The sequence below is a fragment of the Pogoniulus pusillus genome, chromosome 24, assembly GCF_015220805.1.
Source record: "Pogoniulus pusillus isolate bPogPus1 chromosome 24, bPogPus1.pri, whole genome shotgun sequence".
In the NCBI taxonomy this organism is placed as follows: Eukaryota; Metazoa; Chordata; class Aves; order Piciformes; family Lybiidae; genus Pogoniulus; species Pogoniulus pusillus.
This window is the reverse complement of record NC_087287.1, coordinates 18,902,808-18,916,703: the sequence shown is the minus strand read 5'-3', so window position 1 is coordinate 18,916,703 and position 13,896 is coordinate 18,902,808. Positions and strand designations below refer to the sequence as shown.

At 45.8% G+C, this 13,896-nt stretch overlaps 1 protein-coding gene across 1 annotated transcript in view; it reads right to left on the bottom strand.

The window, feature by feature from the left end:
* The window catches only part of LGR4 (leucine rich repeat containing G protein-coupled receptor 4), an 84,880-nt gene that overhangs the window by 20,516 nt on the left and 50,468 nt on the right, over window positions 1-13,896 (bottom strand). The window contains exons 3-4 of the mRNA XM_064163856.1: window positions 11,068-11,139; window positions 9,350-9,421 (exon numbers count right to left, since the gene is read on the bottom strand). Of these exons, the coding sequence (XP_064019926.1) occupies window positions 9,350-9,421; window positions 11,068-11,139 (144 nt within the window). The remainder of the gene's footprint in view (window positions 1-9,349; window positions 9,422-11,067; window positions 11,140-13,896) is intronic.

Here is a 13,896-nt window from a genome sequence, read left to right as displayed (position 1 = left end):
CATGCTGTGATTATTTGTGTGTCTCACTCTCATTTACATAGTCACTTCCTGGTCTCTGTGTCTGAAATGCACATAATGGAGCATTTTGTGAAACAACAGAAAAATAACCCTAATCTATTTGACAGCTTCCATGCAATATTACAAGTAAGGACCACACCTTTCTTTCAGAAAAGGCCTAGGGTGATAGGATGAAGAGCAATGGTTTGAAATTAGAGGCGATTTATCTTGGGTGTTAGGAGCAAGTTCTGCACCATGAGGATGGTGGAACACTGCAACAGGTTGCCCAGGGAGGGAGTTGAGGTCCCATCCCTGGAGATATTCAAGGTCAGGGTCTGAGCAGCCTGACCTAGTGGAGGATGTCCCTGCTAACTGCAGGGAGGTTGGACTAGATGACCTTTGTAAGTCCCTTCTGACCCAAACCACTCTATGAGTCTATGATTCCCTAGCTCCAAGAACTAGCAAAGTACAGTTAATAGCCGTGCTTGGAGTGAACTGTCCCTTGCCATCAAAGTGTTAACGATGATGTTCTTCAGATCAGAGCTTGCAGCATGTACATTCCTTAATCTTTCAGAAGCTACTCCAATTCTAGCTTCCCTATAGGCATTGGCTTGTGACAGACCTCTGCATTTTAGCCTATAAATTCAGAGTTCACTTGTGGAGCTGTCATCTTCACTTTTATTACCTGTCAGGTTCCCTCCTCACACAAACTCCATCTCCACAAGAAGACAGAGCAGGAGGCTGATAGAAACTTCTACATTCATCAGCTCTTACTGAAGTATTTGACATATTGTTAAAACAAGTGAAGAACACAGCAACTTAAAGGTCTTCAAACAATCAACTCAGCTTTAAGGAAACTGTTAAATTAACATGAACTCTAGGCAGTTCAAATGAATGAAGGTCCCAAAGCCTGAAAGTCCCAAAGCCTAACACACACATAGATGATTTTGTAATATTCACATAAGAATACAAAGAAAAATAGCATGCAGACTCCAACATATTTCAGACTTTCATAAAGGTTTCCACCACAGACAAAAAAAAAATGGAGAAACCATTGAAAAATGTCCTCGTTGCTGGGGCATTGGGAGCTTAACCAAAAATACAGCACCCAAACTTGTCAGCCTTTCCTCAGGGTGTGCTAGCAGCCAGCCAGGCCCTTTCCTCCTCTGCTCTCAGCAGCAGTCCTGCACCACACAAGCAGGGTCACCTCACAGCCAAGCTGTGAAATCGGCACCTTGGTATGACTGCAACTGATCTTGAGGGATCAGGAACATGATGGGGAGAGCTGGGCACAAAGATCAGTAGAGGGAGGGGGGGAAAAGACCAGACTGTGTTTTGTACTCATGCCATGGTCTCTCCAGGCATGTTATGGTCAACTCATTCTCCTGGGAAAAAGCACCAACAGCATAGCATGCCTGTGGCTATCACTGTAAATGCTCCCCAAGGAGCCTGGCCACACTACTCATCTTGAAACCCACCTGGATGCTGTGGATATGAGATGCATCTCATAAATGTCATCTTGGTAATAATTACCCCAAGTAGTGCTACAGGCTGGGGACTGAGTGGCTGGAGAGCAGCCAGGAAGAAAGGGACCTGGGCCTACTGGTAGATAGCAGGCTGAAGATGAGCCAGCAGTGGGCCCAGGTAGCCAAGAGAGCCAATGGCATCCTGGCCTGCATCAGGAGCAGTGTGGCCAGCAGGACGAGGGAGGTTATTCTGCCCCTGTACTCAGCACTGCTCAGGCCACACCTTGAGTGCTGTGTCCAGTTCTGGGCTCCTCAACTCAATAGAGATGTTGAGGTGCTGGAAGGTGTCCACAGAAGGACAGCAAGGCTGATAAGGGGCCTGGAGCACAGCCCTGTGAGAAGAGGCTGAGGGAGCTGGGGGTGTGCAGACTGCAGAAGAGGAGGCTCAGGGCAGAGCTCATTGGTGTCTACAACTACCTGAAGGGAGGCTGTAGCCAGGTGGGGTTGGTCTCTTCTCCCAGACAACCAGCAACAGAACAAGGGGACACAGTCTGAAGCTGTGCCAGGGCAGGTCTAGGCTGGCTGTGAGGAGGAAGTTGTTGGCAGAGAGAGTGATTGGCACTGGAATGGGCTGCCCAGGGAGGTGGTGGAGTCACCATCCCTGGAGGTGTTCAAGAGAAGACTGGATGAGGCACTTAGTGCCATGGTCTGGTTGACTGGCTAGGGCTGGGGGATAGGTTGGACTGGATGATCTTGGAGGACTCTTCCAACCTGGCTGATTCTATTTTAGTCTGCTCATTCTGAATGCACTGCCACACATTTTGTTAACACTATTTGCCTGAGAAGAGGACTGCAGCTTTGCTCTCTGTGCCTTGCTAGCTCTCCTCTATGACCACGCTCAGCCTTCCAGGCTTCAGCAACTGGAAGATTTTAACAGCCTTGAACTAACAGCAGCAATTTAATGTTGATGGTAATAAAAGGGGGGGAAAAAAAATCCCTCCCAACTCTTGTGTTAAATCACTTCTGCTCAATAGCAATCATTAAAGAACTTTGCTCTTTAAAGTGCTCCTTCAAAAACCACAATGAAATCACTCACCACTAGAGTAGCTTTTTAGGTTTTGAAGTTGAGTACTGATAAGCCTGGTACCTCGGAAATTCACTACAATGCAAGGCAACAACCCCCCCGTGTTAACAGAGGCACTTTACACACTCGGCGCCTTGGCTCACTGCATCTCGGGTGTTGAGAACATCAATGCGAGGACTTGCTTTGCTCAAAGACATATTTACAACAGCTCTCAGGAACTAGTCATACCTGCCAAAGCTTTTTTTCAGCCACCAGAACTGATGTACCAGTACATCTATTCCTCCATTGAAACACTCTGTGCTAAGAACTGGCTGGAGGGCTGAGCCCAGAGAGTGGTGGTGAATGCTGCCACATCCAGCTGGCAGCTGGCACTAGCAGTGTCCCTCAGGGATCAGTGCTGGGCCCCATCCTCTTTAACATCTTCATAGATGATCTGGATGAGGGCATGGAGTCAGTCATCAGCAAGTGTGCAGATGACACCAAGCTGGGGGCAGATGTGGTTGGGTTGGAGGGCAGAAGGGCTCTGCAGCGGGACCTTGACCGCCTGCACAGATGGGCAGAGGCCAAGGGGATGGTGTTCAATAGCTCCAAGTGCAGGGTGCTGCACTTTGGCCACAGCAACCCCATGCAGAGATACAGGCTGGGGTTGGAGTGGCTGGAGAGCAGCCAGACAGAGAGGGATCTGGGGGTGCTGATTGATACCCACCTGAACATGAGCCAGCAGTGTGCCCAGGTGGCCAAGAAAGCCAGTGGCATCCTGACCTGCATCAGGAATGGTGTGGTCAGCAGGAGCAGGGAGGTCATTCTGCCCCTGTACTCTGCACTGGTTAGACCACACCTTGAGTGCTGTGTTCAGTTCTGGGCCCCCCAGTTTAGGAGGGACATTGAGATGCTTGAGCGTGTCCAGAGAAGGGCGACGAGGCTGGGGAGAGGCCTTGAGCACAGCCCTACGAGGAGAGGCTGAGGGAGCTGGGACTGGTTAGCCTGGAGAAGAGGAGGCTCAGGGGAGACCTTATTGCTGTCTGCAACTACCTGAGGGGAGGTTGTGGCCAGGAGGAGGTTGCTCTCTTCTCTCAGGTGGCCAGCACCAGAACGAGAGGACACAGCCTCAGGCTGTGCCAGGGGAGATTTAGGCTGGAGGTGAGGAGAAAGTTCTTCCCTGAGAGAGTCATTGGACACTGGAATGGGCTGCCCGGGGAGGTGGTGGAGTCGCCGTCCCTGGAGCTGTTCAAGGCAGGACTGGACGTGGCACTTGGTGCCATGGTCTGGCCTTGAGCTCTGTGGTAAAGGGTTGGACTTGATGATCTGTGAGGTCTCTTCCAACTTTGGTGATACTGTGATACTGTGATTTAAGACGGTACCAGTCAGACCATACAAAGCTTGTTGCAAGTTACCCACAGAGGATTCAGCTGATCTTTACCTGCACACTGTGTAACTTCCACCCAAGTTTCTGATCATTTTGGTTTGAAGTATTTCCCTGCTCTGTCTTTTTTTTCTTTAAACATTACCAATTCCTTAAGCAAGCCCAGACAGCTTAAGAAAAGAAAGGCTAAAAACATCCCAGAGATTCCTGAAGCTCACAAGAACTACTCATTCCAAGAAAACCTTCTTAAAGGTGTACATGGCACAAAAAAGAATTACTCTTGTCACTCATCAAGTTCATGAGCAGTACATTTAAACTGCTGCATAAAGACCTTTCAGCACAAACATGCTCAGGACAGCTCTTGCATTCCATTGTTTGAGAAAATGCAAGGGAGAAAAAGCACATTCAGCATATTTCTATTTGTGTTGGGTTTGCAGGTTGAAAAGTAAATGTGTGTCTGTCACGTTTGGGTGCCTACAGTTTAATCCCATAGTTTAACAGAGTCACTTGAGAGCTGGTCCCCTTTAACAGGCAACTAAAAAAAGAAAACCAACTTTGGAGACAACCACTGAAAGTTGATTAGGTGAATGATAGAGTCACTAAGGTTGGAAAAGGCCTTTAAGATCATTGAGTCCAACTGTACTGCAAGTACCATGACCACTGAACTGTATCCTGAAGAACCACTTCTATGCACTTCTCGTGCACCTCCAGGGATGGCAACTCCATTACATCCCCACACAGCCTGTTCCAATGCCTGACCACTCTCTCCGTGAGCAAGCCTTTCCTAATCTCCAATCCAAACCTCCTCTGGCACAGCTTAAATCTATTTCCTCTTGTCCCATGACTAGTTACTTGGGAGAAGAGATCAACACCAGCCTCGCTCTAAACTCCTTTCAAGAAGCTGCAGAGAGCAATGAGATTTCTCAGCCTTCTCTTCTCCAGACTAAACAACCTCAGCTCCCTGAGCCACTCTTTGTGTGCCTCGTGCCTTTTCCAACCTTAGTGACTCTATCATTCAACTAATCAACTTTCAGTGGGTTGTCTTCACCGTTGGTTTTCTCTTTTAGCTGCCTGCTAAAGGTGACCAGCTCTCAAGTGACTTCAAACCCCTTGCCAGCCTTGTTGCTGGTCTCTGGATTTCACTTGGGTATTGGTTATTTCCTATAAGTACAGAAGTAACTTGATCCACACAGGGAATCTTTCCTGAAGAGCAACAAAGTTGGAAATGCAAGGCTGCAGCAGGCAATGTGCTGCAGCAACTCCTTTAGATGTGTCCTGACTGACTGGCAACGTCTCTGTCCTCTCTCTTTACATAGAATCATAGGATCAACCAGGTTGGAAGAGACCTCCAAGATCATCCAGTCCAACCTAGCACCCAGCCCTATCCAATCAACCAGACCATGGCACTAAGTGCCTCATCCAGGCTTTTCTTGAAGACCCCCAGGGACAGTGCCTCCACCACCTCCCTGGGCAGCCCATTCCAATGCCAATCACTCTCTCTGGCAAGAACTTCCTCCTAACATCCAGCCTATACCTACCCTGGCACAACTTGAGACTGTGTCCCCTTGTTCTATTGCTGGTTGCCTGGGAGAAGAGGCCAACCCCCACCTGGCTACGATGCCCCTTCAGGTAGTTGTAGACAGTAATAAGATCACCCCTGAGCCTCCTCTTCTCCAGGCTAAACACCCCCAGCTCCCTCAACTTCTCCTCATAGGCTTTGTGCTCCAGGCCCCTCACCAGCTTTGTTGCCCTTCTCTGGACATGTTCCAGCACCTCAACATCCTTCTTGAATTGAGGGGCCCAGAACTGGACACAGTACTCAAGGTGTGGCCTGACCAGTGCTGAGTACAGGGGAAGAATAACCTCTCAATCCTGCTCTCATTTCTTTCAACCCCACACTTTGGGATTCACTTGGGGTCCATTAGGAGCCTTGGCCACGCTGATTCTCTCACCCAAAAAATATAACCACATCCCAGGGAGGCAGAAGCTATCACAGATGAGTACCACACTGGCATGATCCCGACACCCACAATTTGGGAATCTGGCATAACAATGTTGCTGCAGTGCTTTGAACTACTGCTGCAGAGCAATCTATCATTGCCTGCTTGTGGGCATGTGTGCACATGTGCAGGGACAGTAACTCAGCAATTACAGTAAATTGCCTCTGATGCATTAGCAGCTATTGACAGGCTTTCCAAAAAACAACTCCTGGATTTGGTGGCAAATGCCTGCTAAAATTAAGAGCAATGAGGGGGGTTTGAGTTTAAATGGAACACATTTCTCCTTTCCAAAGCACATGAAAGGCTCTGCTTGAATTACACAGCTCCAGCACTTGTCACACGCTGAGGGCTGCACTAGAATATTCTGTGCTATAACTTCAACTTCATAGGTAGCTGGGTTTCTGGGGCAAATAAAAGCAACCCCAGAAGCTGCTGTGGTTTAAAGAACCATTTGATAAATCTCCATATTCAGAATGAAAGCTCAGAGGGAAAAAAAAGTCACCACAGTCACTTTGCGTTCAAGCCCTTCAGCAAGTGACCCTCTGAAAGAGCTCTGTGGTCCTGCCAGGCCCTGCAGAGGCTGCTGGAGCAGCACACCACTTTACATCCTCCAGCTCTCCCTGCAACCTTTGGATCATCAATAAACTTCACCACCATCCTTTTCAGAGCTAAAGCAGGAATTACACCACTTTGTTACTTGGTGCTAAGGCAAACACACCGCTGACAACGTGTGGCAATTGAAACGCACTGACGACTACTGATTGTATTTGGGAGGCTCCTGAATGTTACATCTGCTGCTGCCAAAAGCTCAAGCCTTCTGTTTCAGTAGTGCAGACCCACACTCCTAGATACCACAGCTCTTGCAATGCAAGGATACATCCTGCCAGACAAACTTCTCCAGGGAGCCAGACAGCAAGTTTCCATCAGTACAAGTCATTCATTTTGCTGCATTTCACCTCCATAAACAAGGACTCTATTCTAACTCTCTTTCAGAGCCCAGGGCTGGGAAAATATCCAATACAAACAGAAAATAAAGAGCTGTCCTTTAGTATCCTGAACCAGGCTGGCTGTTTTCCAGCTGTAACATAAACACTGGAGATCATGAAGCTCCTGCAACCATCTTCTCTATTTCCACCCAGGTATGCTCACTGGGCTCCTTAATACATACGGTGTGGCAACCACCTTCCTACGCAGCCAGAAACTGCAGCACATCAAGAGAGAAACCTGATAGTTCTACAGGAGTTGCAAACCAAATGATCATCAATACACTATAAAGTTTTATGAGCAAGTAATTTGTGTCTTTAAGGGGAAAAAAAAAAATTCCCCCTAAAGCCTACTTCAGAGCAAACTGGGAACCTGCCAAAAGAGAGTCAATGAGGCGATGTTTAAACTTGCAGGTTTTGGATGGAGATAATATATTCAGGAGGCAGAAGCAGGTTTTCTAACATGTATTCTGCAAAGAGTTATTTGTTTCAGAGGAAGGTCACAGCAGCTCAGGAGCTTTAAATCCATTTTTGACACCAATTCCTTTGGGAAAACAAAACAAAAACACTAACAAAACCACACAAAAGTCCCCCAACAAAGCCACAACACAAGCAAACACTTTTTCCTTTTCAAATGAGTAAAGGAGCACGCTGACACTTAAGCTTCCATGCTCAAAACACAACATTCAGCTTAGTCCTACACTGCTTTGCAGAAGGTGCTCCTTACTTTAGGAGGGGATATGCACAAGGACACTCATTTGATGAGTGATCCCAGAGACTGAAAGCCTCTTCTGAAACTTAAGACAGAGGCGTTCTAATGAAGTAGACATAGCATAGGAAAAATGCTTTCCACTTCTCACTACACTTGTCTCAACCCCCATTTATCCTCAAATTGCTGCCAATTCTAACAAATTATGGGGACCTTGCAATGCAGACAGACATCCTTCTTGAGAAGAGAGGGAAAGATCCCAAAGACTGATCCACATAAAGAAATAGAAACCTTTCTGAGCTTCTGATGTTGATGACTTCCAGACAGGATTTGCCCACCTTGTTTCCAACAGCTATTCAGTCTCCATTTGGTTCTCACCAGAAAGAGAAGCAGCAGCTTGTTACTTATTAACCTAATTTCTTCCTTGTGCAGCTTTCTAAAATTGATAAAGTTCAGCCTTTGCCTATTTAAGGGGTCCCTTCCAACCCCAAACATACTGAGATCTGTGAGATCACAGTATCACAGTATCATCAGGGTTGGAAGAGACCTCACAGATCATCAAGTCCAACCCTTTACCACAGAGCTCAAGGCCAGACCATCTGTGTGCCCCCAAGTTTGCCGTCACACACAGGAGATGCTCACTGATAAGCAGCCCAGCAGAAGCAGGTCCATGGCTGCCCTGGGAGGTGACCCATCCCTGTACTGTCCAGCTTCTCGCTTCCCAGAGGGATAATCTGCAGCCAACCTTGCTCTGCCCTGTGCTGCTTAACTGGGTTTTTTTCAGATGGAAAAGGTGGGAAACTCAGAGCAACTGTGAGAAAGAAATGGCCAGGATCCAAGTCTAGGGAACACAGACAGCACCTCTGCAAGAGTTGCACAACACTTTGCAGAGCTGTTTTGCCAAACTGATCTTTTATGGGTGGTTTTTTGTTGTTGTTAGTTGGGTTTGGGGATTTTGGTGGGGTGAGGTTTATTTTTGGGGGCAAAACTATTCCATCATCTGATGCAACACCAAAAGAAACAAGAACTTCGCCCAGAAACCTTGATTTTGGCACAGAGGGAACAGATAATATGCCCTCTCTCTCTCTCTGAAGGAAAGAGGAAAATTTTTGAGGCCCTTCCCCCCTCCCCCTCTCATCAGTGATAAGCATCTACCACCTAGAGAGCTGTAACTAGCTATTAAGGTCTGCTTAAGATGCTTTATAAAACATAATAAGCCCTGAGATAGTATAAGCACATATGAAATACCTCATAAGCAACTAGCAATAATGGCTGAGGTGTTCCTAACTGTCTGTGTGATTTCAACACCTTCCAGTAAAACCAATACTATGCATGGCTCAGGCAATGCTTCTTCCCAGAATGCCCTTTTCCTCCTCCAGATACAAAAGACTTGAGCATGATTCATTTTTTTTTTTGCACAACGTTTTAAAATTGCTTAAACACCTTAGGACATGCAAGAAGGATGATAAACGTTTAACTTCACCACCATGGCACTTATACAGCAATCTTCTACCTGTGTTTGGGTTTTGAAAGAGTTTGGATTTGGGTCACCCCACCAAAAGATGACACAATTCCTCGTGAACTTTACTTGGGAAAGTTTGTTCCAGCTGCAATTGCAGCATCAGAAAGGCCAGGTACTAATGTACATGCACACAGTTATACTTCCAACCTCTGTAGAAAGAGGCAAACGTGTACAAAGTGACTGAAAAGTGAAACCTGAAGAACACAAGACCAAAAGCAAACTTACAAGGACTGCAAACCGCTTAATCCTCTGATGGCCTCGTTAGGTACAGTCTTCAGCTGGTTGTTCTGCAGGGTTCTGTAAAAAGCCACTGTGTCAGTAAAGGAGACTTTTGACAATAATCTTTATCAACAGCAGAGGTAACAGGTCTTATAACAGCTTCACAAACTTCCAGTGCACATAAAACCATGCAGGATTATCAAGAGCAGATAGCCAAAGGCAACGATGAAACAAGAAAAATGCTCTATTTTGGGGTTATGTACAACTCCTTAATTAACTGCATCCATTTGCAGAGACATAAGAGGATGAAATTCCCCTGGGAACTCCCTGAAGAGGTGGAATAACTTAACACCAGTACAATCTGCTACAATGAATGATATTTGATTCTGTTTCTTGTGAAATCATCCCCTCTGTGCTACAAAATACACAAACCTCCAGCTTTAACTAAAGCTGCCTCAATGTGCCAAGCATCCACAGTGCCATTTACAAAGTCTGTTCACAACTACCCCCCCTTGGGACACAACACTGAAAAGACACAGCATGAAATTAGAGCCCAACTGATTTCAGTTGCACTGGGTTTGGGTTTCCCCACCCCAAGAACTTTTCTCCCATGTTCAAGAAGAGAGGGGATGAGGCACTTAGTGCCATGGTCTGGTTGACTGGCTAGGGCTGGGTGCTAGGATGGACTGGATGAGCTTGGAGGTCTCTTCCAACTTGGTTGATTCTATGACTGCATGCTGAGGAGGATGACCATAACTGAGGCCTCACACGTTAGAAAAACCTTACTAGATTGTGGTGCACACTGAGGTAAAATGCAAGTGGATGAGTAAGTTAACTGTTAATTGAGATCCAAGTCCCACAGTTTGCAGGAGCTGCTAGAATTTCAGGGCATCTCCAACGCTGAGCATCCCAGTGGAGGTTCCTTTGAGAGACTTGATGCTCTGCATTAACTTTACAACAACATCACATGAAGCAGTACTGCAGATGGGCAGGTTTCTCTTAGCTCTTCCTTGCTTATGCTGTCTATGCTTTGTTTGTTTATGTGTTTGTTTTTACAATTCCAGGCTCCTTTTCCACTATGACTGTAATTAAATCTCTTTAATTATCTGTTACCATACAAGCAATTGGCAACATTTACATGAGCATAAATGCTACAATTTCTGGATACACGTTTTTAAAAGCCCAAATGACAGAAAGCTCTTTTTAATCTTAGCTATGGAGGAAAAAAACACCAGGATGTAAGAAACAGGGCACACAGTTATGACATGGGGTGGTTATTTATTTATAACCTTATTTCCTAATAGTAAGTTATTTTTTGCCTAAAGAAGTACCAAACTTCAAATTATTTCCATCACTGGCAAAGGACCATTTAAAATCTAAGTATTAATGCTACCTGATAATGTCAGGGCAGCTCACAGTAGATCAACTGAGGGAGTGGAGAAGACAAAAAGCTTTACATGTCCTTTTAAGGAGTTTTCCTTCCTAGGATTCCTTTGCTCCAAGATACACTTCAGAAGTGTCCTAATGAAAGGCAGTAATTACAGTTCAGTGGAGTTCTCCACTGATCATCATCATCATCACTTACAGTAGTACAAAAACATAACTTAAAAAGACCTGTAATTTGGAGGGGGTGGGAAGGGGGGCAAAACATTTCCTCCAGCCTAGTAGTGAACAGGCTGACTGTGAACTAAGACAGCTAGGAAGTTTAAAACCAGATTACTTACAGAACTTTGAGCTCTTTCAACCCAGCCAAGGCCTTTGGATGGATAAAAGAAAGGTCATTGCCAGCCAGCCGCCTGGAAAAGAATGGCAGTAATAATTTCAGTCACAAAATACAGTACACTTTTGCAGCCACCTAACAAGGAAAACCACTTTGCCATATTCATCATCTTCCAAGTTTTCAACAGGTTGAGTCACTGCACGTTTTTAACAGTGAGAGCACAGCCTCATGAATATACTTTTGCAAACAAGCTAGGAAAAACAACTCACAACACAACGTAGAATGATGAAGCATTTGCTTATGGTACCAGGCTTGAAAAGTGAGTTTACCAACTATTGACACGATCCTCCAACTTGCAGCATTGCTCAGCTGAAACACATGCTCTGCTAGCCATCTGGTTTTAATCTACACAGCAGTTTCTAAAGAAACTAGCCAGTCAAGGGAAAATGACTGGATGCTAGCACAAGGCAGGGGAAAGTTCCTATGCAAATCCTGAATCTGAAGGCAATATTCCCAAGGAGAGGGGATGCTCACAGTGCTGACAACTGACAGGATGCCTGCTGACATTACTGAGACAATGTCAGGAAAATTCCACCTTTTTGCTCAGCTATTTGGACAAACTTTTCAGGAAAGAAAACTGTTTTGGTAGAGGGAGAAAGGAAATAGGATCCTCAGGCGCACTCCCTCAATCTCAAGATCTTGGCAGTTTCAGACTTGGACTGCTAGGCACTAACACAAAGTAAATGGTGAAAACCACCATGCTATTAGAAGTAATAAATACAGGAGATACTGCAGAACACAAAGCAGGAAAGCAGAAACAGGGGCCCAAACAGCTGCTTCCAAATAGCTTATTCCCCCTTCCCCCACTGCTTTTTTACTTCAGCCTTTTTCCCCCACTCTATCCTGCCCAGCAGCCCCTGTGTGGTCCCACTTTTGTTGCTCTGCTAATAGTTGTGACAGGTGATATTTTGTGAAGACAGTAACTAGGAGCACCTGGTAACCCAGAACTGCCAAAAGATGCCCGCATTTCAGCCCAAGAATTCACTTTCTGACTTGGTTTCACATCCAAGATGAGCAAAAGCAATGCTAGAGAAGGCTGCACAGTGAAGTCATCTGGTGGGAATGCCATGTACAATACAGAAAGTGTTAAGCACTAAAATAGGCAACGAGCTTTAACAAAGGTTACAGAACATCAAACCCCACCTCTGCTGATACAGTGCACCGTGAAGCAAGTCAGCCACGCCAAGAGGAAACCAAAGAGGCAAATGAAGGGAGTAACAAGGCCATCTGATGAACCAGTTTGCCAGAACACTGCACATTATTATGCTTTTATCTCAGTCTCTACTTCTAACTACATTAAAGAGATTACCCAAAGCATCTGATGCTTACGTGAATCAATCTGCAACAGAACTAACAACTCAGTAGAATTCTGTGTGCTAGAGAGGATGCTAGTCATGGTTATCAAACCCATCTGCCAAAGGTGAGGAAGAAAAGGATGGCTTCTCAGGAACAAGAAGGTGACAGCAACAGCAGACACCATCTGACTTGAAGAAACTGTATTGTTTGTCGAGGTAAATCTTGGTATTAAGTCCTTGCATTCTCACTCACATCCTAATCACCATAGCTACAGCTCTGATAGCACTATTACAGGCTCACAGGATATCAGGGGTTAGGAGGGACCCAAAGAGATCATTGAGTCCAATCCCCCTGCCAGAGCAGGACCATACAAGCTAACTCAGGTCACAAAGGAAGGCATCCAGACAGTCCTTGAATGTCATTGATGAAGATGCTGAACAGCACCGGACCCTGCACTGATCCCTGGGGGACTCCAGTGGTTACAGCTCTCCAGCTGGGCCAGGCACCACTGATTACCACTCTGAACTCTGCCTTGAAACCAGTTCCTAATCCACCTCACTGTCCATATGCGTAAATCTCAGCTTAAAAAAAAACCACCCAAACATCTCCTGATGGCTGAGGAAAGTTTTGTCTGCATGACTTGTGAATGACCAAACAGCCCCGAAACCAGAAGAAAAATAAAACAGATCAATGTATACTTAGTCTTGCAACCCTCTGTTTGCAAACAACCTCAGGACTTCAGAGCTGTGATAGGATTTTTTTTCCAAATACTTTGAATTTTTTAAGTGAATGAAAAATTCCAGATGGCAACTAAACATTCCCCTAAGGTTGGTTTTGTCAGTAGCTGCCCAAATCAGCTCTATTGCGGGGGGGGAGGGGGTAGGGAAGTCAATGTGGAGGAAGGTTTGCAGTATTTCATTGCTTGTGTTCATCCATTTCCTAAGCAGCTCTCTGTAAACAGAAATATTGATGAAAGAGGCTGGTGTCTATACCAGAGAGCAAGTGATCTGCTAAACACATTTCCTTTCAAATAAAACATCAGAATAGAAATCCTTAAATCAAGCAAAATTTAGCTTAGGCTACAGAGCCACATGGTTTTGGCACTCAAACACTACTGCTGATGGCCTGGTACATGTGCGTCAGGCAGCTCTGGCTGCAGCTCTGCCAAGGTTCCCCATTCACTGGGCTGGTGCGTGGCTCCTCAGGCATCTGCTCTAACTACTCCCTCCCCCTGAGGAGGCTGGGGATTATGATTTGTTTTAAAAAAGGCTAAACTAAATCTTAGCTAAAGAGCCTCCCCCAACCTCACTGAGTGTCACTGATACAACCTACAGAGCCCTGGAAACAAAATCCAGCCGAGCCAGAGCACGGCTTGCGTGACTTACCATAGCAAGACTTCTCCTACCTCAAGGCAACTCCTGTTTGTTCAGCCTTTTTGCAACCAACCAACAGAAAAAAAAACCCCAACAACTTTGCA